Source organism: Podarcis bocagei (genome assembly GCF_964188305.1).
Source record: "Podarcis bocagei genome assembly, chromosome: 5".
NCBI lineage: Eukaryota > Metazoa > Chordata > Lepidosauria > Squamata > Lacertidae > Podarcis > Podarcis bocagei.
Window position 1 is genome coordinate 42,081,960 of NC_138129.1, and position 23,594 is coordinate 42,105,553.

At 41.2% G+C, this 23,594-nt stretch overlaps 2 protein-coding genes across 9 annotated transcripts in view; both read right to left on the reverse strand.

Annotated features, from left to right (window-relative positions):
- Positions 1–4,205, reverse strand: part of IKBKE (inhibitor of nuclear factor kappa B kinase subunit epsilon) — a 36,024-nt gene extending 31,819 nt beyond the window's left edge. The window contains exons 1-2 of one of the 2 annotated variants that reach the window (XM_081193441.1): positions 3,867–4,205; positions 781–896 (exon numbers count right to left, since the gene is read on the reverse strand). In XM_081193441.1, the coding sequence (XP_081049567.1) occupies positions 781–867 (87 nt within the window). In that variant the 5' untranslated portion in view covers positions 868–896; positions 3,867–4,205. Of the gene's footprint in view, positions 1–780; positions 1,096–3,866 lie in introns of both variants that reach the window. The other variant, XM_081193440.1, reaches the window with a different exon arrangement.
- A 10,921-nt stretch (positions 4,206–15,126) lies between these two features.
- SRGAP2 (SLIT-ROBO Rho GTPase activating protein 2) overlaps positions 15,127–23,594 on the reverse strand; it is a 208,425-nt gene continuing 199,957 nt past the window's right edge. For 6 of the 7 annotated variants that reach the window (XM_081193417.1, XM_081193416.1, XM_081193415.1 and 3 more), the window contains one exon: positions 15,127–21,505. In XM_081193417.1, coding sequence (XP_081049543.1) covers positions 21,125–21,505 — 381 coding nt within the window. In that variant the 3' untranslated portion in view covers positions 15,127–21,124. The remainder of the gene's footprint in view (positions 21,506–23,594) is intronic. The other variant, XM_081193418.1, reaches the window with a different exon arrangement.

Below are 23,594 nucleotides of genomic sequence, written 5' to 3' on the forward strand. Positions count from 1 at the left end.
AGATTTCAAAATTTGATCAGTCTTCTATGAGAGAAGGTGTCCCTTCACATTACCTGGTCTCAAGCCAGGGCTGTATTGGTCACAATCGTAGCTTTGAACACACTAGCCATTTGTTTGATGCACTCTGCACACAGTTGCTGTGAATTTTGCTACATCAGCACAAACTCCTCCAATGGCAGAGCTCTGCTCTGCTGTCATACTCAAGATCGCAGCAGCCACATTGAGCATGATTGTGCTCCAAGCAGCCATGTTAATGTGAAGACACATGCATTAATAGGGCCCGTGGTGGCATTTTTTTCTAGAAGCAACCTAGTTTTCAGGCAAAAACTCTGCCACCTTAGTTTCTCATGAGAATGAGCTACACTTGAAACAGCCCTGACAATAAAAATCACAAGACTTATTATGGTAAAAAAAAAAAGCAAGTCTAGCTTTCTAGGGGCATCCCAGCTCTCAAATCCTCTTCTGACCTGGGCTTGGATCTTCAAACCAGTTCTTAACTAAACCATATAACCTTCATCTGCCTCACTTAGGGCTGCTCTGGTAATACTCCACTTCCCATTATTTAAATTAAATTGGTTGGATCATGACTATATTATGCCCCATTGACTTCACATGTGTCAAATCTGTATCCAACCCAATGTATTTATGCCCATTATGTTATGTTCCAGCTCTAAGACTCATTTTACCGTTATGCCTCAAATTTATGTTGTGTAATTGCTTTGCTAAGTGAACACCACACTCACAGGGCACCCTAGTTATACATATATAAAGCCTCCTCACCTTGTTACGGGCTTTGTACACACTGGCTGTGGCACCTTGACCCAGCACATCATCCGTTTTCCAGAGGTAGTTCAACGTGCTTTGCATGGCCAGAAAGGCAGTGGTCTGCTTACGAGCTGCAAGGTAGATGGAAGCAGGCAGCAAATGTCACCAGCAGGCAAGAAACAAGCTGGGTCAGGTTTTCCATCAACTGAGCAATTTCTCCTCTCACTTATGCAAAATGATGTTGGGAAATCCAAGTCTTCAGATCCCTTTTCCAGGAGAGACTCTGAATGCAAGTAGTTGAAGGAAGTCTGAGGTGGGATAGGAAACCACCTGGAGCAGTAAGCAAAATGGTCAGGGCACTGGATTAAAAGGCCATTCAAAATCCTCCCAGCGAGGTGGAGCCACCCTAACCCTAACCCTATCGTTAGTTCAGAAAGCAAGAGGATTGCAAAACAGCAGGTGAAAGAGGAAATGCTGGGCTTCTTGCATAAAGACTAATGAAATTCCCTGTGTTGCAGCAACAGTGTGTTATGATTAAGATTTTATCTCACTAGTTCCTCCTCAAAGACAGTAGTATCTCTTGTGGCCATTTTCTACTCTTTATTTTAAATGGCTAAGCACCTCAAGCTAACCCTTAAGATAGAAGGCTGAATGCTTATTAGAATAATCTCATTTGGAAATCTAGTATATATTTGCATCCAGATCTGCATTGCGGCTAGAAACAAAGCATGAACTGTTGTAAGGTGATGCCCAGAGAACATCAGTCTGGTGATAATGCAGATCTGGAGCCAAAAATATACTTGGCACCTGATTTTCACTGATACACTACATCAGCACCACTTTCAGCCATATTCTACGGTACTACAGCATTTAGTAGAATTCCTGAATGATCCGAGGCTTTCATGTATAGTTATATTTATATAGAAATCTAATAAATTTAGGCACCAGGCACCAGTTCCTCTTCAACCAGACCTTTGGCTGATTGCTATTCTACAGCCTTTTAAATGTGTCTGTGGAAAGGGGGATTATTGTATTGCTGTTTTGTTTTTAATTACTTACTTGTTTTTATCCCACATTTTGTTCCGTGAACCACCCAGGGAGATCTTATGATGGAGGGTGATATATAAATTAAATTAAATTAGATTTAAATAAATAAATAAATAAATAATAGTACTTTTGGGCAAGAACTTAGCTCAGTGTTATAGCATCTCCAGGTAGGACAAGGAAAGACTTTTACCTGTATCCCTAAAGAGTCACTGTCAATGTAGACAAAACAGTGCTAAATGCCTACCTCAGTACTGTATAAGGAAGTTCCCCATATTCTCTATACTGTGGTACCTCGGGTTAAGTACTTAATTCGTTCCGGAGGTCCATTCTTAACCTGAAATCGTTCTTAACCTGAAGCACCACTTTAGTTAATGGGGCCTCCTGCTGCCGTTGCACCGCCGGAGCATGATTTCTGTCCTCATCCTGAAGCAAAGTTCTTAACCCGAGGTATTATTTCTGGGTTAGTGGAGTCTGTAACCTGAAGCGTATGTAACTTGAAGCGTATGTAACCCAAGGTACCACTGTACTGCTATGTTCTGCCTACACACACATACTCAATTGTCAGAATTGCTGGCGCTGACCTATTATGTTCAGTTGTGTATTTTTAGCAAAAGTGCAGCCACATCAGGATTTGGTCCCATGTTAGGATGAGCTCAAGGAATGTGATCTCTGAACAATTGTCAGGCCTGAGAGATATTGCATATAACACATGAAGTAACCTTGGAAAGCCCCATCCTTCATGTCCATCAGTATGTGGCACGCTCCTGTACACACTCAAGGATAATTAATTTAAAAATTAAATCCAAAACTATGTTCATCCATTTTATATCAGTTGCACACAATTTCTTGTCCAGCATGAAACGAAGATGGATCTCAACAGTGTTCTCTCCGCCATTAGTGACCCCTGGCCATTTCTAACAATTTCAGCTTAGCTCTCACTGATAGCCTAGTAAGCTAAAGGAATGCTGGCTGCAAATAAAATGTCAGCCAATGTGAAGAACTCACAACCTTGGCAGCCACCTTCACACCACATGAATGGGCCAAAACATACACACCTCTGAACAAAAGTTCTAGTATTCCTGCTATTCTAGGAAGACAGAATGTTTTAGTGTTGATTGTAGCATATCCTCTGTGGAGTCATTCCCAAAACATACAGCATACACAGGGGGAGAGGAAACTTCGCTGAACATTGACCAATTTCCTTTAAAAAAAAAATTTCCCCTAATTTCTGTACTATGGGAAGTAGAAACTGAATCTGCCAGGCTTTTTGATATATTGATATTTGATATATTGGATGTTTTATTCCCCTGAGCACAGAAGGAAACAGCAGATACCACTGTTTCAAAAGGGCTGTTTTGCTAGCTATGGCAAGAACACCATTTAGCATTCCTTATGAAGGCATGAAAAGAAGAAAAGATTTATATTCACATGTAATGTACCTCAAATAGAAGTGGTCATGTTAAAGTGGAATTAGCACCTTTGATTAAATAACAGCATCCAGACTCCACTCTGGAGACAGCATCACAGTCTTAAAAGATATTGAGGCTGTGGTATTAATGCTGTGATGTTAATATTCATTATATGGGTGTTCAGGGCATCAATTTAATTAATAAATAAATAAATAAATAAATAAATAGATAGATAGATAGATAGATAGATAGAGTGTGAAGATTTAATGAACAATTGCTGCATCCCCTGTGAAAAAGTCTCATAAGTGCCTCTGGGGCTCATTAAAGAAATATAGCAAATGTTTCCGTATAAAGCCTGCTTCCACGAAAATATACACTTCACCTTTGCATCTCTCTAGTCCTTATAGGCTTTCCTTGCATGCCTTGCAGAAAGTAAAAAAAAAAATATGCCAAGGCAATTCAAACACGGCATTGCAGGCAGGATAAACACACCAAAGTAGGATAGGATTTGCACCCTACAGGAAGGAAGTGTACAGGCACCGTTCATCTCCTACAACTGCCAATGTAAGCCGGACGCAAGGGAGTAATAAATCAAGCAGCTCGGTTGCAGATCTTCACAGGTATATTGCGAGCAAAGGATCCTACCTGAAATTGGACAGTCGGTTCTCTCGAGAGATCACAGCTCAACTTCCTCACCGAGGGACTGGCAGGCTTGGTCAGCGAGACCCCATGCAAGCTCCACGCAGGCGACCCAGTCAGTTTGCGGCTCCTCTGGCTGCCCCACAGCGACTTCCTGCTTTCCTTTTCTCTTAAAGGTACACACACCCGTCTTCTCGGCCCTCCCCGCAGCAGCCGGCGGGAGGAAGCAGGCGCCGGCTGTACCCTGAACCAAATCCTCCTTCACTTTCCTCACCGCCGCGCCGCCAGGCAGTGCCGCATTTACGTATAAGCTAAACAAGCTATAGCTTAGGGCCCCACTCTCTTGGGGGACCCCCTAAAATGTAAAGAAACACCTGGATGTACATTTCCAAAATATAAGATAAAAACAAATAAAATAAAACCTACATACAGCAACAGTGTTTTGTGTTGTGTAGGCTCCTATGGTGCAAGTAATGGGCCCGCCTGCTCACCTCCCTAAAATATCACTGGTTTGCTATTATTATTTCATGTTATAGCAAGTTTCTAGAGACTAGATTATGCGTCTTTGTAAATTGTGTTTCTAAAGGAACTTTTGTCATTGCCAAATGCCAATGTGTTTGCATTATTAAGTTATGAATAAAAAATTATTTTAAGTTAGAGCTTAATAATTATTTCACTATTAATATACTTCTTAAATGTATTTCACTTCAACAATTACTTGGATAAAATACATATTTTGTTATGTGCAAATGGCTTTAGATACCTATTAAGTCCATAAATTACTATATAGCATATATTCAACACATTTATATCCCATCTTCCTGTACGTGGTTCTCCCCACCCAATTTTAGCCTCATGAGGTAAACTAACCTGAAGGAAGGTGGGTGGTCTAAGGTCACCCAATGAGCTTCATGGCTGAGTGGGGATTTGAACTCTGATCTCTCGGGGCTAGTTCGACACTCTAACCATGGTGGCTTTTGTGATTCAGACTGCAACCAGAAAGCAGGAAACAATCAAAATGCAGATAAAATAGTTTAAGGAAGTGAACAGCCACAACCTACAGGTGACTCTCACACCTGGTCATGAAATTAAGCACATAGGGAGTATTATTTTAAAACACCCATTTCACAGATACTGAGCCTCAGGGCTATACCAGAGATGTATATTTCAGCTCATTTACCTACACAGCTGGGGTGAGAAGGTCTGCTTTTCCTATCAAAATGAGTGCATGGTGGATAGGAGCAAACCCCCCCCCCCCCGCTCACCTTGCTGCTATCCACAACTTTAAGCAATTCCAAACCAACCCAACTCACTTCTAGTATTGGAGCTGGGCTGACAGGAAATCACATTAAAACTGCACTGAAAAGGATATATCAAGAATTCTGGCCAAAAGTTTCAATATAAGGAATAATTCCTACTCAAGAGTTGAAAAGAAAAACGTGTATATTCTGCTAAGAATAACAGTTTGAAGCTAGTAGTCAATTTAAGCACACCGTGTAAGTACGATAGTTTTAAAGTAATGGCAAGTTTGGATACAACGTTTAAGTACAGAAATAATGAGTTTCAAATATACAGTGATATAGTACAAAGGTACATGAAATACCAGTGCACAACAATTGTTTTATACAAGTCTCAATAGCAGTCAAAAAGAGTCCATATTATATAAAATAAAGAATAAAGGATCACCACTACTGAGTCGTACATCTGATTCATACTCCGGATACTCCTTTTTGGCCCCATTTGATCCTTTATTCTTTATTATTCTTTATTATTCTTAGCAGAATATACACGTTTTTCTTTTCAACTCTTGAGTAGGAATTATTCCTTATGTTGAAACTTTTGGCCAGAGTTCTTGATATATCCTTTTCAGTGCAGTTTCAACAAGAACTCCAATTTCTTTAAGGAAATCACATTAAGCAACCAAATTGAGCAGTGGAATGTGAATGCAATATCTTTCACCTTCCCTCTCTGTGTGCTCATTGCGTGGCGAGTTCCCGCCCCCCACCAGGATAAATAAAGACACGAGACACCATAATTTAAGTTTAATTGGGCGAATTAGGCCACAACTTTATTGAATTCAGGAATGAGAGGCATTGGCTTAGGCATTGGTCCTAACGACTATCCGGCTCCAGCCCATTTGCTGGAGACACGGGGAAGGGTTAACACTATATCGGGGGGAGTCTCCTGCCGAGGCACGACTCCACCGCTCTGGGGCGTGCCTTTGGCCCACACCTCCATAGGCCAATGGTTAATATCAGTGCAGTTTTGACAGATTCAGTCCCCAATATTGATTCAAAATGACAACCAGTTGTTTCTAAACACCGATGAAAACCTGCTCCTTGATCCCAGAAGCCAACATGCAAAATTTAGTTATGCTATTTTAGGAAATGTCCAAATGCATAGCAAGCAAATAACTTTCCAAAAGATACAGTAGATTTAAGATTTGCTGGCTGTAGGAATGGGGAAATGTCATTCTTAATCCATATGTGCCCACTCAACCATTTCAGTCCGCGTAGCTGGGATTCTTATGGGTGTCACATAATACTTGGTTTACTACTGTAAGATATCAATATTTAAATATGGCACCACCTACACTTTGGAACTCCTCGCCTATTGACATCAGGCAAGCACCTTTGTTGTGCTTTTTCACTACCATTTTTCTTTAACCAGGTTTATCCAGACACATAGCTGTTGATGTTTTTTAATCTCTTTTTAGTCAACTGTTAACTACCTTTTAAATTACTTTAAATTTAATTACCTTTTGAATTTGTTGCTGCTTTTATTGAGAATTTTTAATATTTCTTGTAAACAATTTAAAGATCTTATTACATTCAAGAGGTATATAAATTTTGTTAAATAACAAAAGAAAAATATGTGGAAGAGCAACGTTCTGCATCCTTAGCTGAATTTTCAGATTGCTGGATGTCAAACATGTGGCTAGCAGCAAAAATGTCTGGGTGGTATCTGGGGAATGTCTGGAACTCTCCTGTTTGGCTGCTTTAATGCCTTGGCATTTGCTTCATTTGCCTTGGAATGTTCAATACTATATTTACTAGAAAACAATTTCCTTCAGTACTCAATTTACTAGGGCAACGCATAATATGAGGAACTGACTTGCAGCTGATGACCTGGTTTTGCTTAGGGAATTAAGCACTGGCTTCGCTGAACCAAACAAGCAAACAATCCTTGAATCAGGTTCTTGCAGGGATGTCTCCAGACCTTTGCAAGCTCTGGCAGAGGTCACTATTAAAGCCAAGGTTAGTTTGCCTCAAGCCTCTTTCTGTTTTCCAATCAATAGCATTTATTTCTGAATTTCATGTTCCTATGAGCTCCCTTCTTTTTAATTGCAGCACTTAACTAGAAGATCTGAGATCAGACATGTTATCAGAATACTAGCAGGGGGGTGTCCCCCAGTGCTGCCTGGGAATTTGTAGAAACAATGAAATTTTGTGATTCTTAAATGGATTGTGTAATTTGCGAGTTTGAATCCATCACACACAAAAATGAGTGAAGTCACAACAAAGTCATGTTTGGGTCTGCCATCTTTATTCAAAATGGTGCATGGTGTTCAAACATCAACATGTCTCGAGAGGTGGCTGAACCTATAGAGAAGTGACAGACGGACAAACAAACCCCTTTGCAAAACATACAGTAGATACAGTGATTTAATTGGCAGACAGTTAAGATAGCAATAGGGGGGAATAAAGACACACATGATTTGTTTTAGAGAAGATTAATAAATAATTTTGTTTTAGAACACACCACAAGGTGGCAGCTTACCTTAAAAAATCAAGGCTGCAGCAGGGATAGCCCTAGCTCACAAAAGCCTGAGAAAGTGACGGGGATAAAAAAAGAGGCATCTGGGTGGGGCCCTTCACATACAGTGAGATATTTGGGTAAAATCATGACTAGGAACAATACCACCAATCAGCAATGTGGACTCTTGCACGGTAAAAAGATGGCCAAATAAGATAGATCTCCTTCCTTCTTTAGCATTGCGCCAAGAGATACAATGCATGATATACCAGAAGTGTGCTAAAGCTTGGTCATAGCCATTGTCAGCCTTATGAACAGGTAGAAAGTTGAACACTTCAGGAGCACGTGCCGAAATTTTATTCAGACATTTTACAATCAAGTAGGAAATATGCAATATTGTAGGGCTCAGGCTGAACCCTGCCACTGCTTCAAAAAATATTCTTAATTTTTAAATGATATGTTATTCTCATGTGCCCATTCAGGGCTCAGCATCAACATCCATTTTCAGTGAAGGGCCAGGGTCATAGCTAAGCAGTAGAGCATTTGCTCTGCATGCAAAAGGTCCCTGGTTCAAAAACCACCTGGAGGTGGCACAATGGGTCAGTGTGTTTGGCTGTTAACCAGAATGCTGGTGGTTTGAGCCCATCCTGGGACAGTTGTGGGCAGGATTCCTGCATTGCAGGGTGTTGGACTAGATGACCCTACAGGGGGGGATTGGGAAGATTTCCACCAGAAACCCTGCACGGCTGCTGCCAGTCAATCCGGACAATACTGAGCTAGATGGGCCTATAATCTGACTTGATATAAGGCAGAGAATGACTTCTGGAGTGTGCTAATCAATCAAGAAATGATGCCACTTGTGCAAGAGCCTTTTCCCTAACATTGGGTGGCCATAGCAAACTTCCACATAGTTATGATTATGGTTGAGGCTTCCAGTGTCAAGGCTCAAACTTCTCTTTTTAGAATTGATTATTGAGCACAGCCAGTCCTCCTAATCTGCTCAGTGCCGCTTTCTCCCGCAATATCTTGATTGCTTCCACACCATCACTGCAAATATAGAACAGGAGGCAGAACCTGAGCATTACAAGCAGGAGAAAACAGGCAAACAGGAATGACAGTGATCCCAATACATCATACATACATCACAGAAGGGGCGGTCTACAACAGAATCCTGTCTGACAGGAAACTTGTTGATGGGTTTACCTGGCTGTTAATGGGTTTACCTAGTGAGCCTGGTCATTCTTTTGTGACGATAAATACTTAATTCCTGAGTCCAGGTCACAGGCTCATCCTATTCATATATTAAATGTGCCCTTAAGGCAGGATTTGTGAGCACAGAGACAATGGGGAGGTTTTTTCCCATTTCCTCCTTCCTTGCAGAGAAACATTTGAGGTCAATTTGGGAGAGACAAAATGGTTTCAGGACTTTTTTTCCTGTACTGTTTCAGACATGTGGTTTATATATTTATGTATGTGTTTGCTTGGTACATTTATTTTATATCTTAGACCTTATAATTCTCATAACAATAGAAAAGGTTATGACGGAGAATGCAACATTTTTCGGTCAGCCAGAGGCCATCGGTATATATACTGCCTCTGAAGTTTGGGCAAGGGATGAGGAACCTGTGGCTCCAGGCAGCATGGGCAGTAGTCAAGGTTGATCTAGAGAGCCACAGGTTCCCCACTACTGACTTAAAGAGGTCCCATTCTTACCACTTATGGCCTCACTGTTCTAATAACATTAAATGTGTTATCACATTAAGAGTGATGCATTAAAATTGTCATTGAGCTGTTCTCATGGGAAACACAAATTTGCTACAGAAATTATGCCTTGACCAATCAGCAGTCTGGTCTGGCTGTCCTGTTTAATAAATCACACCTAGGGACTCCTGAATACATTGGGCTGATAGCACATGTGAGTTGAGAAAACCCTTTTGAGTTGCTCTGGGAGAGGGAATCATTCATCCTCCTCTCAGCACTGGCAGCATGAACCCCGGTACTGTGACTTCCTGTGAAACCAGGGACAGAGCAAAGAACTGGTTGCAACCAGCTGCGTTTCAACCCTGCAGAAAACAGCTTGATTGAACATCAAAAGACTTTCCCTCCTCCCCACACCAAAACTTGCTGTAAATAATTAACTCCCTGGAAGAGAAACCAAAAGGGACTTTTGGGGCCGTAATTACAAAAATATGATGCGGTTTCCCCCAGTTGAAAAGCAAAAGGGGACAAAAAATAAAAAGGAAAAGGAAATAAATCCCCAGCTAAATTAGGAATTGTTCCCTTTGCTTAGCTCCCTCCAGCTGGGGGTGGCTTGGAGGAATGCTCATTCCCCACCCCCCACCCCAGGCTCCCTTGGCAACAGCCTGAAGATGAAACCTTTTGTAATCAGGGCATTGCAGGAGGTGGTCATGCTCAGCCACATCCTGTTAGCAACTAGACAGGTGTGTTTAATCTAAAATGGATGAGGGCTGAGGAGGAAGCATGGAAAGCATTAGAAGCTTCAGTGTTCGTTAGTAACTGACATTCCTTGGCAAATCAAAGGTTAAGGCCAATGGGAGGAAGAAGCAAAGGCTCCCTGAGGACCAAGGAATGGGAAGAAAGCTCTGCGTCCACATTTTGTTAAGATGGTGCACATGTGAAAGTCTCTGGAGTGCCCAGATACCTTAACATTGACAAGAAGGGCTTGTCCAGATAGTAGCCTTCCTTGTGGCTGGTTTTGTGTTGTAGAATGAAATTGGAAAAGTGTGTGTGTGTTGGGGCAACTGTCCCAGAAAAACCAGGACATCCCACTTTGGGTGCCATGATCTTGCCCTGAAAAAGTGCTTTTGGGGTGCCATCTTGTGTGGCACTCATCTTGGGGCACTGTGTCCAAATTTCTGGAGCTGCAATCTCACACAGGTCATGTAACTCATGCAGGAATGTGGCGCTGGAATATGGCGTCCCTGTTTTCTCCCGAATTGTGTTGGAGGTTATGCAAAGGGGTCTGTGCCACCTTAGAGGAAATGACTAGTTCCCACTACCAGTTAAAAGGTGACATATGAGGTTTTCTTTTATTGTATTAATCATATTTATTCCCCATCCTTCACCCTAAGGTCCCAGGGCAGGTTACAGCACTGAAACACAATATTAAAAACAATTTAGAACTTGTTTCTTATGGCTCACAGGTAACCTGTCAGAAGGCAGATTAACACAAAGCCCTGCACAGACATTCGATTTATGTTTATTAAACTGGTATATCACATCTCACTAGAAAGTCCCAAACTAAAACACAAGCAAGTAAAAATAAAATAAAATAATAAGATAACACTCAAAACCCTTTCGTCCTGGAAGCAACCCCAGAGCTGATTCATCTAGGCAATTATAGACTCACACCTGGAAGGATAGATGTGGTTAAATAGTTTTGAAATGTATCCACAGAAACATTTTACATTTTAAATTATAATATCAAATTGAAGCTCTATCAGTCATATAGTAATAATACAGTAATAAGTAATAAGTTTTGACATTGCACAAACTGTAAACGTGCCACTATCACCACAAACAGGAAGTGATGTCAAAAATTGTTCTGTCTCTTATCAATTATTGTTGAGATCAGTCTAAATATCTGGATGGCATCAGGTTGGGGAAAGCTAGTTTAGACCTATCACAGTCTTACAATGCAAAATCATTGTTCACCTCTGTCATTTTAGAAGTACGTACAGTATTATTAAATATTTGATTAACTATAAATAATAATAAAAGAATCCTTCTCTTCCTCCTAAAGTTACTTTTCTTTCCAAGTACTTCTCAAGCCCTCTGGTCTTCCTCTATTTTACAGCAGAGAAAAATGTGCTTTTAACTCATGTTACTGTCTGTGTTTTGAAAATTCCCCAGCCATAAAATATTTGACAGCTCTTCAGGGCTTATCACAGTTCAACAGCTAAGACACACTGGGGGTGAGAGAGAGTTGTAAAGCAAAATCCTGATCCTTTTTTTATTATTAAAGGACACACAGGAGCAAAATATCTTCCTTATTTCAGCAGAACCCAGAATTCCCTTCCACGTCAGCTTTGAGAGCCAGTGTGGTGTAGTGGTTAAGAGCGGTAGTCACGTAATCTGGGTAACCGGGTTCGCGTCTCCGCTCCTCCACATGCAGCTGCTGGGTGACCTTGGGCCAGTCACACTTCTTTGAAGTCTCTCAGCCCCACTCACCTCACAGAGTGTTTGTTGTGGGGGAGGAAGGGAAAGGAGATTGTTAGCCGCTTTGAGACTCCTGAAGGGGAGTGAAAGGCGGGATATCAAATCCAAACTCTTCTCTTCTTCTTCTTTGTCCTATTCAATAGTGAAAGGAATCATTTCAAATATTCAGAGCATTTTTGAGACAAGGAAATTCTAGTCAACAAGGAATGCTCCTGTTCAGGGCTGTAGTCAGCCTCAATGTCTTTGCTTCTTAGAGTGGGGGAAGTTTTAGGAAAGGAAAAAGGGAGAAATGGATACTGCTTTCTTGGCTGTGCTTAACAGCACTATAGAACTTTAGACTGGGGACTGGCTGCTGACCCCAAACTTGAGCATTTTAGAACTATAAAGCAGGAAGGAAGCTGGTTCTCAAGAGTGAGAAAGGAAAACAGTGCCTTCTTTATTTTTCTTCCTCCCCAAATTTCCCTGTACAGTGGTACCTCGGGTTACATACGCTTCAGGTTACATACGCTTCAGGTTACGGACTCCGCTAACCCAGAAATAGTACCTCGGGTTAAGAACTTTGCTTCAGGATGAGAACAGAAATCGTCCTCTGGCGGCGTGGCGGCAGCAGGAGGCCCCATTAGCTAAAGTGGTGCTTCAGGTTAAGAACAGTTTCAGGTTAAGAACGGACCTCCAGAATGAATTAAGTACTTAACCCGAGGTACCACTGTATAATGCAAGGAGGGAATTTTTTAAACCATACAGCATGGATCCCCAACCATAGATATAAATGATAAACTCACACAACTTCTAGTCTCTTAGGTGGAAGTTAAGTGTTTCCTGACAGAAAACCATGTAAAATCCAGATTTTAACAAAATCTGTGAGTGCATGCCCCCCACAACAACAAAAGATAGCAAGAAAGACAGGTGGTTTCTGTCTTTGACATTCAATATGAACCTGGAAATTCCATTTCCAAACAATTAGGTGAGTTAAGATTTCCTATCTCTATACACTTAATATCAAGTCTAAATGATCATGCATTTTCCTCAGGCCATTCTGGCATTTCAAATATTTTCTCTCTTAATTAACTCATGAGTATACTTCTGAATACCAAGGGAGCTTTCCCCTGCATATGTAGAAACACACTAACTCACTTGGGGGTAGGGGCACTTTGCACTGACTCATCCATGTTTGCTGTTGGACATTATAATTCCAATGAATATGTAAGAGGTATTCTCCTAGTAAGAAATGGGCTTTCCTTGCTTAGGACTAAAGAACAGCGACACACAGGATAGTACAGGAGGGCATGGAGACAGAGTAGTGGGGGTCATTGCGGTTGGGGGACCAGAATAGGAGCGCTAATATAAGAAGGTGGAAGGTAGGTCATCAAATCCTTCCTCCCTGGACATTCAAATCTTCATTAAATGTTCTCAGATTTCAACCAACAATGATTAGGGCTTAAATGTTTATGTTTTTAAATATGTTGCAGTCCTTTCTGAAGCAAGCGATTAACAAGCAATAATAATAATAATAATAATAATAATAATAATAATAATAATAATAATACCTTCAGTGTGAAATTCGGCTTTCCTTTTTACCCTCTGGCAAAGTCAACTCCATCTTGGATTCTCAGAACACACAGGGATGCTTTTTCAGTGTCCTCCCACCTGGGAATAATTTATGATTGACAGCTCCTGCATGGCTGGGTGAACCCATGAATGACCCAGCTCCCATAGGACTGGAATGGGTAGGAGCAATTGCACAAGCCTCTCCAAAGAAACTGGCACCCTGCTGGAAAGACCTACATCAATAGGCTCTGCCAAGGAGTTGAATCATGTAAGCATTATCCAAGCCACTGTAGGAGCTTCTCGGAGATAAGCAACTCTCTGTCAGTGAGCCACATGAACCATTTGTTGACACAGGAGATCAAAGAAGCCTGGTATGCTAAGCCATCCCTGAAGGATTGCCTTCAGGAGTGGGATTTTGTTAATGCATTTGCTTTATTTGATTAATTTTTCTCTTACCCTCTTGGGGCTGTTTTAGGTGGTTTCCCATTCGGTTGCAGGTCATGTCTAGCCCTGCTGAGCTTCAAACACGGAAGCACATCAGTTGCCTTCAGATCAATTTCCCTGTATTTCCCCACTGCCACACTCCAGAATCTTGCTGATTCCGCCTCCCCAACCCATCTGTTTTTCCTTTATGTGGATCATGCTGACAGTATCTCCCTGCGGGCTTCTGTTAACAAACACCTAGCTGAGTTTCCCCACAAAACAATGCCAGTCATTTTCCTCTTATGGATGGCTGCCTTCCATACCACATGGGGATTCACCCTCCAGTTCTCAGGATGCTTAAAGCAGGACTGGAGCAGGAAGCAGATTGCAGCTGTGCAAGGCAAGTCCCATTCCATATGAATGTATTGGCAGTTTATCTGTATGTGAATCACCAGAATGAACTCAGTGGAAATAATAGCAGCAGATTCATAGCCAGTTGTTGGGCCTCACTGAAGACGCAGTGGTAAAAGAAAGTAAGATGCCCATGGGTTATATCTTTAGATATTTTTAAACTGCATTGCCAACTCAGAGGAGAGAAGCATATGGACAATTATTTGGTTAGTTATCTTCCATACAGTTACATCACTGCGCAACCAACATACAACATAGTGGCTGCTTCTCCCCCTACATCTTTACAGAAGTGGTTGCTCACGCCCCCCCTTGCCACTACCTCTTGATCTATGGTCAAGATGTAAATACATTGCACAAAGGTAAGATCCAAAAATTAGGTCCATGAGTGCTGTGACCAGAGGTTTTGCTTGTAGCTCCAATTAGTAGCCCTTCTGTTTCAGCAAAGCAGAGCTAATCCCTGGGTTGAGATCCCCACTCAGACAGTTACTGTCTCTTGGCCTATCCTATCTGCAGCGCAAACTATGAAATTGCCTCCTACAAGGGTAGTGAATGCCATCAACTTGGATGGCTTAAAAAGAGAATTATACACATTCATGGAGCGCAAAGTGATCAATGGCTATGTTCTACCTTCACTGTTGAAGGCAGGAAGGCTCTGACTGCCAGTCACTAGGAATCATAGCTGGGGAGTGTGTTGTTGAGCTCAGCTGCTGCTTCCTGGCATCCCATAGGCATCTGGTTGGACACTATGAGAACACTGGACTGGACTGGGCCATTGGTTTGATCCAGCAGCCCCTCTTATGCTCTCATGTACCTCACAGGATTGGGGTGAAGATAAAATGGGAAACTGGAAAACCTCATATCCCACCTTGAGCACCTTGATGGAAAAGTGGGTTGTGAATGTAATAGTAAATAAACAAACATATTTCACACAGAACAGACATCAGACAGGTTTGTCTGTAGGCCAGCACTTCCACCATACCCAAACATTTATTTTTCCAAAACTATTGCTAATGACAACAGATATATTTGTTTCCCCTCAGCACAGATTTAACAGTTCCAACACATTTACTCCTCTAATACTGTACAATACTGTACCAAAAAGAAAGAAGAGATGTACCTCCAATATTGTACATAGTAGTATATATACAAAGTACAATTTTACAGTTCGCTTGGGTTTTTTTTCTTTTTCTTTTTACTTTGAAAGGAAAATATATACACCATATATATAGACTGGTGTAGAAGATAAACAAACAAATGGAAAATTGCTTTTAAAACAAGAACATTTCATTCCAAACCCATTAAAACAACAGTTGTTAATTTAAAAACAACAACCCATATAATCCAATGCGCTGAATGGACCCAAACCTGACTTTGCGGGATTAGATTTTAAAACATAAAAATTGAAGACTGTTAGACTGTGCAACTGAACTGTGTTACATACAGTAGAATAAAGACATCACTGCCATTCCTTTTTCAAATATATATATGCGTTAGCATTTTGGCTACATGGATTACTGTCTTTTACGTCACCTGTTCATATTTTAAGTATATTGCTCTAGCAATTTGGCACCCACAGAGCCCAATCCAGGAAGCTCTGTTTAGGCAGATTATAGCCTTCAACTTCCAGAGAGAGAGAAATCTTGCTAGTGCCACTATAACTTGAAGCTTTATTTCCATCATATGGACCATCTCACTCGTACAGAAGAAAACACAGCCTAAAAGATATTGGTTCAAAGGTGATTCTAAGATTGCATTTTTTTATTAAAAAAAAATCGGAAATATTTGCATTGGAAGCTCACACATTGTTTATTATTTTATTTTAAAGAAGCAGTAACCCAGACCCTTAAATAGACTCCCTCATGCTTGCCAGATCAACTATGATGGAAATTTCTATTACATTTTGCTTCTTTTGCATTTAAGCATTCAAACAGGAAAAGTTGTTGAAACCTTCGAAAAGCAGCTACTGCACGTGCATATTTGGTTGTGCGCTATGCAGCAGAGAGGCAAGATTGACTTTTCCAAAGCATTGTGCGGTCCAAGCTTCATTCATAATTATCTGAGTTGGGAAAACATTTCTAGAAGCTATTCATAAAGCTATAAGCAAGGCAGAAATCTCCCCAGGAATACAAATTTTTAGGACCCATCTTTCCTAGTCACGTCTGAGACAATTTAGCACCACATTTACATCCAAACCATTTGCTTGACACACACGTACGTGTTGCTCTTTTGAGAAATTGCATCCTAAAAGACACTCAAGCCAGAGACTTTCCGGGTAAACATGTCTCATATATGACTTTGCAGGCTTATAAGCAAAGAGAAACTTGGTTCTCAGTTTCCTCCCTGTGTCTTAGGTACGTATTTCATTATAGTTTTGTAGCTACCCTACTGAAAGCTTGCTGTATTTTAAAGCACAATATACATTACACCCTAGAAAAGTCAGTGAAAGGAAAGATTAGTCCTGAAAGGTGTTCAGCCCTTTGGACCCAGAAAACATGTCAGCTAAAATTTGTTATCAAAGAGAATGGCTACATTCATGAGGCTCTAGTGTTTTCCATGCAACAGGGCCAGATACCAGAATTGGGAGATACCAGCACCTTGGGAGCGAAGTCCAAACCAGTGAAGGATATGATCAGACAAACTCTTTCCCTTTCCTCTTGAAACAATCCAGAAGCATGCCAGATGAAGGCATAGGAGGCAGACATGTTAGAGGAAATGAGAAACCCTGGGCTCCCTAGCAAACTCCGAAGGGAGAATGATACAGGGGTTGGGTGTTTCAACTGTGGAGGGTCTCTCTTCTCCCTGGTATGCTCCCCCTGTTTCAGGTCATTAATAGGGGGAGCAATTTGGAGAAGATGGGCAACTAATGTCACCTGCAGCCCAAAATCAGGGTCAGAAAGACAGTTGAGATGCAATTGTGCTGGTCTCAAATAACAGTGCTCTATTCAAGCGAAAAGTTATAGAGTTACAGATACAGACGTTATGCACTGTTATGCAGAGACATAAATCTTTGGAGGACTGGACCTTGTGGGTAGCAATGGTGGCTTCAGGGAAATTCTGACTTTCGCCCAGCCAGGGGGCCCAACCTTCGTGGAGGCTCATCAAAAGAAAGCTAAATGCCATTGGCCATGGCTGTAGGAAGAGCAAAAGCACCTGCTTTGTTTCACATCTGGCATTTCTACTTTCTATTGGGGGTGGGGCAGGATGTTACCTGAACAGAATATTATTCAAACAATTGCATATTAGTAAGAGACTGGTGGTTTGAGGGATTCCCACCCCCCTCAATAAGTATGTAAAGGATAGATTTGTTCATGATCACAGTGTTATTTAATATCCAGTGCTTCACCATTCAGTCAGTAGAGATATAAGGGAAACACGATGTTTTAGCATTGGTGTGCGTGTGTGTGTGGGGGGGGGGGTGATATTTCAGTGTATTAGCATGTGTATCTGAGCCTAGAAGTTGAAAGGCACATTTAGATAACCACCATTTGAAAGAAAGTGAGATGCTTAACAGTAAGTGAAACACATTTTTCTATGGTCAGCTAAGAATTTAGTTGCCAAGTTACAGGTACAGAAACTCCAGATTGTCAGCTAAAATGCTTTTATTTCCCTCTATAATGTCTATGTATTACCTCCATCTATTTGTTAAATGCTGGTCTTGCATAGGACACTAAATTACATCAACTTTTGGCTTTGTATCTCACGCTGGTAGGTGAAGTTGCATCTTATGGGCATATCTAAACCACAGATGAACAGAACAATCTTCTGCAGGGTCATTTGGCAATAAGTCCCACTGTATTCAGTGCAGATTCCTGGGAAACTAAATGGGACTACAGCATTAAAATCAGGTTTTGGTGGTGTTGGGGTTTTTTTTAAAGTAATGCCCTCTTTCCAGTGAACCTGAGTATCTGTATGTTGTGTGTGGGCATGTTTGTAATGTAGATATGCCCTAAATCAGAATTTGCCAACCTGGTACCCTCCAGATGTTTTGGACTGCAACTCCATGGGCTGGATGGGGCAGATGGGAGTTGTAGTCCAAAGCATTTGGAGGACACTGGGTTGGCAAAGGCTGCCCCAACCACAGTAATTCATGTACCAGAGATATGTGGGACGCGCCCTTTCCATTAGCGCAAGGGCATGAAAATCTATGCAAGAGAAACTGATCCAAATTGCCTAACTTAGAGATTTTAAACTAAGCAATTTAAGCAATTTTTAAAATATATATATAAAAAATGAACATTCCTTGGAGCTTGCCTGTGGAAAGTTGTTTTCACATATACATGTTCAATATAGATCATGGTGCAGGTTTTAAAATTCCGGTTGGATAGCATATGATATGGTGTACATCCTTTGACATTTCTACTTCCTTTTTAGTAGGTCCTCCCTAGTGCTGAGTTCAGCCAAAAAAGAAAAAAAAAGCAAGTTATATACAGAAAGGTCATAAAAATATCAAGCCATTAATCATTATTTTTTTGCCAGTTTGCACCCATATACCAAAGCACTTTGAAGACGTGAAGTCTCATTTTGTTCCAATGTGCCTTGGGTGGCTGGCATGCCCTTCACTGGTACAAGGCATGGTATAAAACCTAGACAAAATAAGGCATTGCTAGCATGTGCTCAATAGCTTTTCTATGAATAAATTCTGCCTCCATCCCTGCACCCCACCTTGGGTAGCGACATAACACTAGGCCTGCTAATGCCTTGTGCTAAAGGGAGCCCCATGTGCCTTCAATGACAGTAGTTAACGTGTGCTGCAGGAAAGGGAAAGGTTGCACCTAACTCAACTGCCGTGTTGCTGCTATAGGCACAGAAGCCCTGCTCTGGCCAAGAAGCTGGCAACCCTAACATGAACTTACAAAACTAAAAAAAAACAACCAGTAGTTTTGCCTGAGTGAAACACTATTCTCTTAAAAAAGAAGAAGCAGAAGCAGCAATAATAAAGAATTAAGATTCCTGGATTAGAAGTCTGTCCCACCCTGAGAATGAATGATCAGGTTGCAGTGCTCAGGTCTTTCACTTGAGCTGGCCAAGGTCCAAGATGCAGAGTTAATGTGCGCACACATACCAAGGAGTGAGGTGGGCGGGCGATGTCTGTGTATTTAAAAGGCAACAGCTAGTAAAATGTTAAGGAACAGAACTGCCCCTCCATTAAAAAATGCAAAAAACATTTTACATGGTTTTGTTTCTACCACCATTTGTGAGATTGTCAAGTCTTTTTAGACATAATTTAAAAAACAACAACACAATTTCCCCCTAACTTGTAGGGAGCTTAAAAGAAAATGTCTGACTAACAACCTTAGATTAATCTGAAGACTACTGCAATTTTGTTTACATAAGATTAAGTATTTTGCTTCTATTAAAATATCAAATACCAACGATTTCATTCATAAAACCACAAGAAAACAGACTGCAGTTCAGACCTAGCGCATGAAAGAAAACACATTTCAGTTCCTTATCTTGCCCTCAGCAGAGGATCAAAGAAGGGTGATGGAATCCATATTAATTCATTGTTCCTTTGGTTGGTGGTGATAGAGGCAGCAGAGAAATTCCCAGTTGCTTATGAAGTCTGCATTTCTTCTTTTTTAAAATGATTACCCTCTTGAAAAATATATTCCCATTCAATGCAAACATGAGTCCATACAGTCTGTTGGAATTCAGAACAATTGCAGTCCATCACTGTAAATGCCAGATGTAAAGATGATTCATTTTACTGTCTGTACTTATAGACATGGTGACCTGGCACAGAAATATGCTGAATACTGGACTATGTCCACGTCCCACAACAGCTTTTAATTTATTTGCCCTATGCTGCCATATCAGAAGCTCATAGGAGACTGAGCCACAAGCTGAGGAGGGGGTGGGATGTGGGGCAGAGAAGAGAGAGACAGAGACAAGCAGGGTCAAGCTGCTAACTGGGATTACCAGAGCTTGAGTCTATGATTGTTCAGAACTGGAGTGGTTGGCCTGAAACTATCTCATTTTGCAAAGACGAGTAAAGATGTACACACTTGGAAATGCCTGAAGAGAGACAGAGAAAGACTGATCAGTAGTAGCTGGTTTTCAAAATTTAACCTACGTTTTCAGTTTTGTCTCCTGGGTGCCCATGAAAGTGCAGAGAGGTTGTTCTAGAGACACTGTTTGAAAATCTCATTTCAAAAGCATTTGCGCTGCTTTTAGATCTGGAAGCACCAAGCAAAGATATAAGTAGGGGATATTTAACCATGCAAGCTCTAATGCTCTTTATTTCCCCTGCAATATCAGTTTAACTTTAAATGAACACATGCATATGTGCATGTAATATGCCTCATTTAAACCAAGGCTAAGCTTGTGCACTTTTCATGATTTCTTTTTTAAACACAGGACAGAAAACGTATGTCTGAGAACATGTACCCCTGAAAAAAATGATGCAGGCTGTAATGGAAACTGACCTGACCTGGTGTGCCACCATTATGCACTGTAATAGTGCACAAGAATACGCCCCAGGCATACCCGGCCATCTAAACCAGTGAGATCAAAAACATCCATGGGTGAACAATATTGTATTGTATCCCTGTAGTGGTTGAAGCACAGAAGTCTTTTCTGCTAACCTCTAAAAGATGACCCTGACAGTTTCCCTTAGTGACCAGACACTCAAACAAGGCATTGACTGTTTACCACTCAGTTCTGTCTTTTCCTCACTGATTTCACAGCAACCTGATACAAGGCTTTCTATGTCTCGGGCTACACAGAGCTGTGATGTCCTAGCATCACAGGTGATGGGAGGTGCAAAATGAGACTTAATTAGTTGGGGCTTTCCTGTCGGGAGAATCCCTGGCGATGGTAACTTCCAAACTAATCTTCAGCAGAAGTTCAGTACTAATTAAATAGAAATTTCTAACATCTCCTTAACAGGGTCCCCTCATCTGAAACAAATAAAAAAAATTTGCTATATTCACAGTAGGCTTTCAAGTTCAGACAGTACAGGACTTGTCAGTAGACTGTTGAGATGCTGAGGCAACCACAGGGCTTGTGGTGTTTGTTTTGGGGAAAACCGCAGGCTTTGGCCTGGTTGCTGGAGGTTTGACCGGGGCGGCCATTTTGACAGACTTTGCTGGCCTGAAAGCACAGGGAATGTCGCTTGCCGTGCTGGCACTCCGCTGGAAAGCTGGTTCAGAGTCTTTGAGGATCTGAGTATGCAATGGGCTGGAAGGCTCCGAGGTGGGGGCCACAACAGGAGAGGTTTTCAACGGCTCCAGGGTGTCCAGGACAACATCTGGCGCGTGCTTCACGCTGCTTTGCCTTTCCAGCTCCCGCAGCTCATTCAGAGCAGAGTTCATAGTAGCTTCAATATCCTGCAAAAGAGAGACATTGGAAGCAATTAAAGGAGCTAGAAAACAGCTCAACTAATTCTCTGTGTTGTCTCTAAAATATTAAGCAAAAGCAGACAGTGGCAGATGCTGCTCCTGTCGTAAGAGGAATGATATGGCATGGAAAATCTCTTCCTAGTGGCATGACCAGTCCCACTATCACCCTTCCCTGCAAGGTAATATGGACAGGGTGGGAAACTATGTGGCCAGAGGACCAGCCTGTTGCTAACTGTATGAGGCCAGGCATCCAACCAACTAAAAAATTATTGTATTTAGAGTTGAAGACTTTAGCTAGATCATACATGTTTTCATAAAGCTGCATGGGTGGACTGGAGCTATATCCTCCTTACTTTCTGACCATCAATTGCCTTCTCTTTCAAGCCTTGAGAACTAGAGCTCAGCAAACCAAGAGGCCTCTATGATTTTATTCTGAGCTTGGTGCCTTTTATCATTGGAAGGGATGTTGGCTTTATATGTGGTACTCAAGACAAATTGTTGCGGAATTTCAGTCCAGAGTGCATGCCAGGTAATCACACTTTTCTTTAAACCTTTTCCCTGGTTGGATGGCTGGTAGGAAATGACTGAAACACTGGTAGATAATAGCTTGGAAAGCAAGGAGATGGATAAGAGGAACAAGAATGATGCTTGAGAAAACAGACTCCTCAAAAAGAGTAGAAACCCATTATGCTGCTAACTATGTGGCAAATGAGCAATATGCAACTCTAAATCTGGAACGTGACACATATCAGCATTTCCTCACTGAAGTCACTTGCTATTTTATAGTGTTTTTAAAAGATATATGAAAAATGTTGCTTATATGACACTTCATTCTTGCTTCACATGAAAGATGCAGGAAATAATGCAAAGGTCACAATTAGGAACAAGCATCAAGCCTTTTTTCTTTTTTTAAAAAAGATCTTGGCTGGATCATGACCTAAGTTTGCTTAGAAGTTCAGCTGTAGATGTGGCCTTGACTGGTGCAATACGATTCTTGGAGAGCTAAATGATTTAGCGTTTCCATGACTCACATCTTGGCTACAACATTTTCGTTTCCTCATAGGCATTTTAAGGCACACAGGGAGGTAAATCAGTCAAGGAGGAGGATGAACCAAAGACGGTAACCAGATTCCTCCCATCACAGTCTGAAAAGATCTTAAAGCAAAACACAGATTTCAGAGATACTGGTGTCAAATGCAAGAGGTGTAGCTCACACTGTTTGAAATGACACCTGAGAGTACATGAAAGGGGAGCTCTAATTTAATGCAGCTCATTTTTCTTTTATTGAGTATATTTCCCTATGGAAACAATAAATTACATAAGGGCAAAAAGAGGAGGGTGGATAAAAGCAGAATTTAACTGAAAGGCAAGAGAGGCTGCTATATGTCATTCAAAGCATTGCAAAAAGATATAACCCACATGTAGCCTTCTCATATAAACAAAAGGAGGAAATGCACCAAGGGGAAAGGACAGCTTTCCAGAAGAGGACCACAATATGTATTATAGACAAGGCAGAAACTGTAGAAGGTAGATCCTGTTCTCAGGGCTGGTTAGTATAGCCAAGATCCAGCCCTAATGGTGACCTCTATTTACAATCCAATCTGTGGTGTCCAAGAATCTGAAATGCCTTATGAAAAGTTCAGCATCAACTTCAGCATGAATCATATGCTATTGAAACAGGTGAGATGAGAATGTATGACGGGCACAGGATTGCAGCCCAAATGGTAAATGACATGGTGGTTGGTTCTGCTCATATTGAGTGCCTTACAACAAATAACTGGACAGGAAAAGAAATCTGTCTCATGCCCCACACCCCAACAGGTGGCATGGAACAACAGATAGAGACAATGTGTGCCTGCTTATTTCCAAGACCAGATTTCTGGATGCTGTGATAATGTGCTTCAAGTAATTATCTATTAGTATTTGAAGGGACTTTATTCTCTGATGTTTTAATACAGTTTCTTTCTCTCCCTTTAGAATTAAGTGGTTATATAGTTCCCCCCCTTTAAAGTGAGTGGTGTGTGTGTGTGTGTGTATCTATATCTATATTTCTATACACCTGCCCTAAGGTGGAATA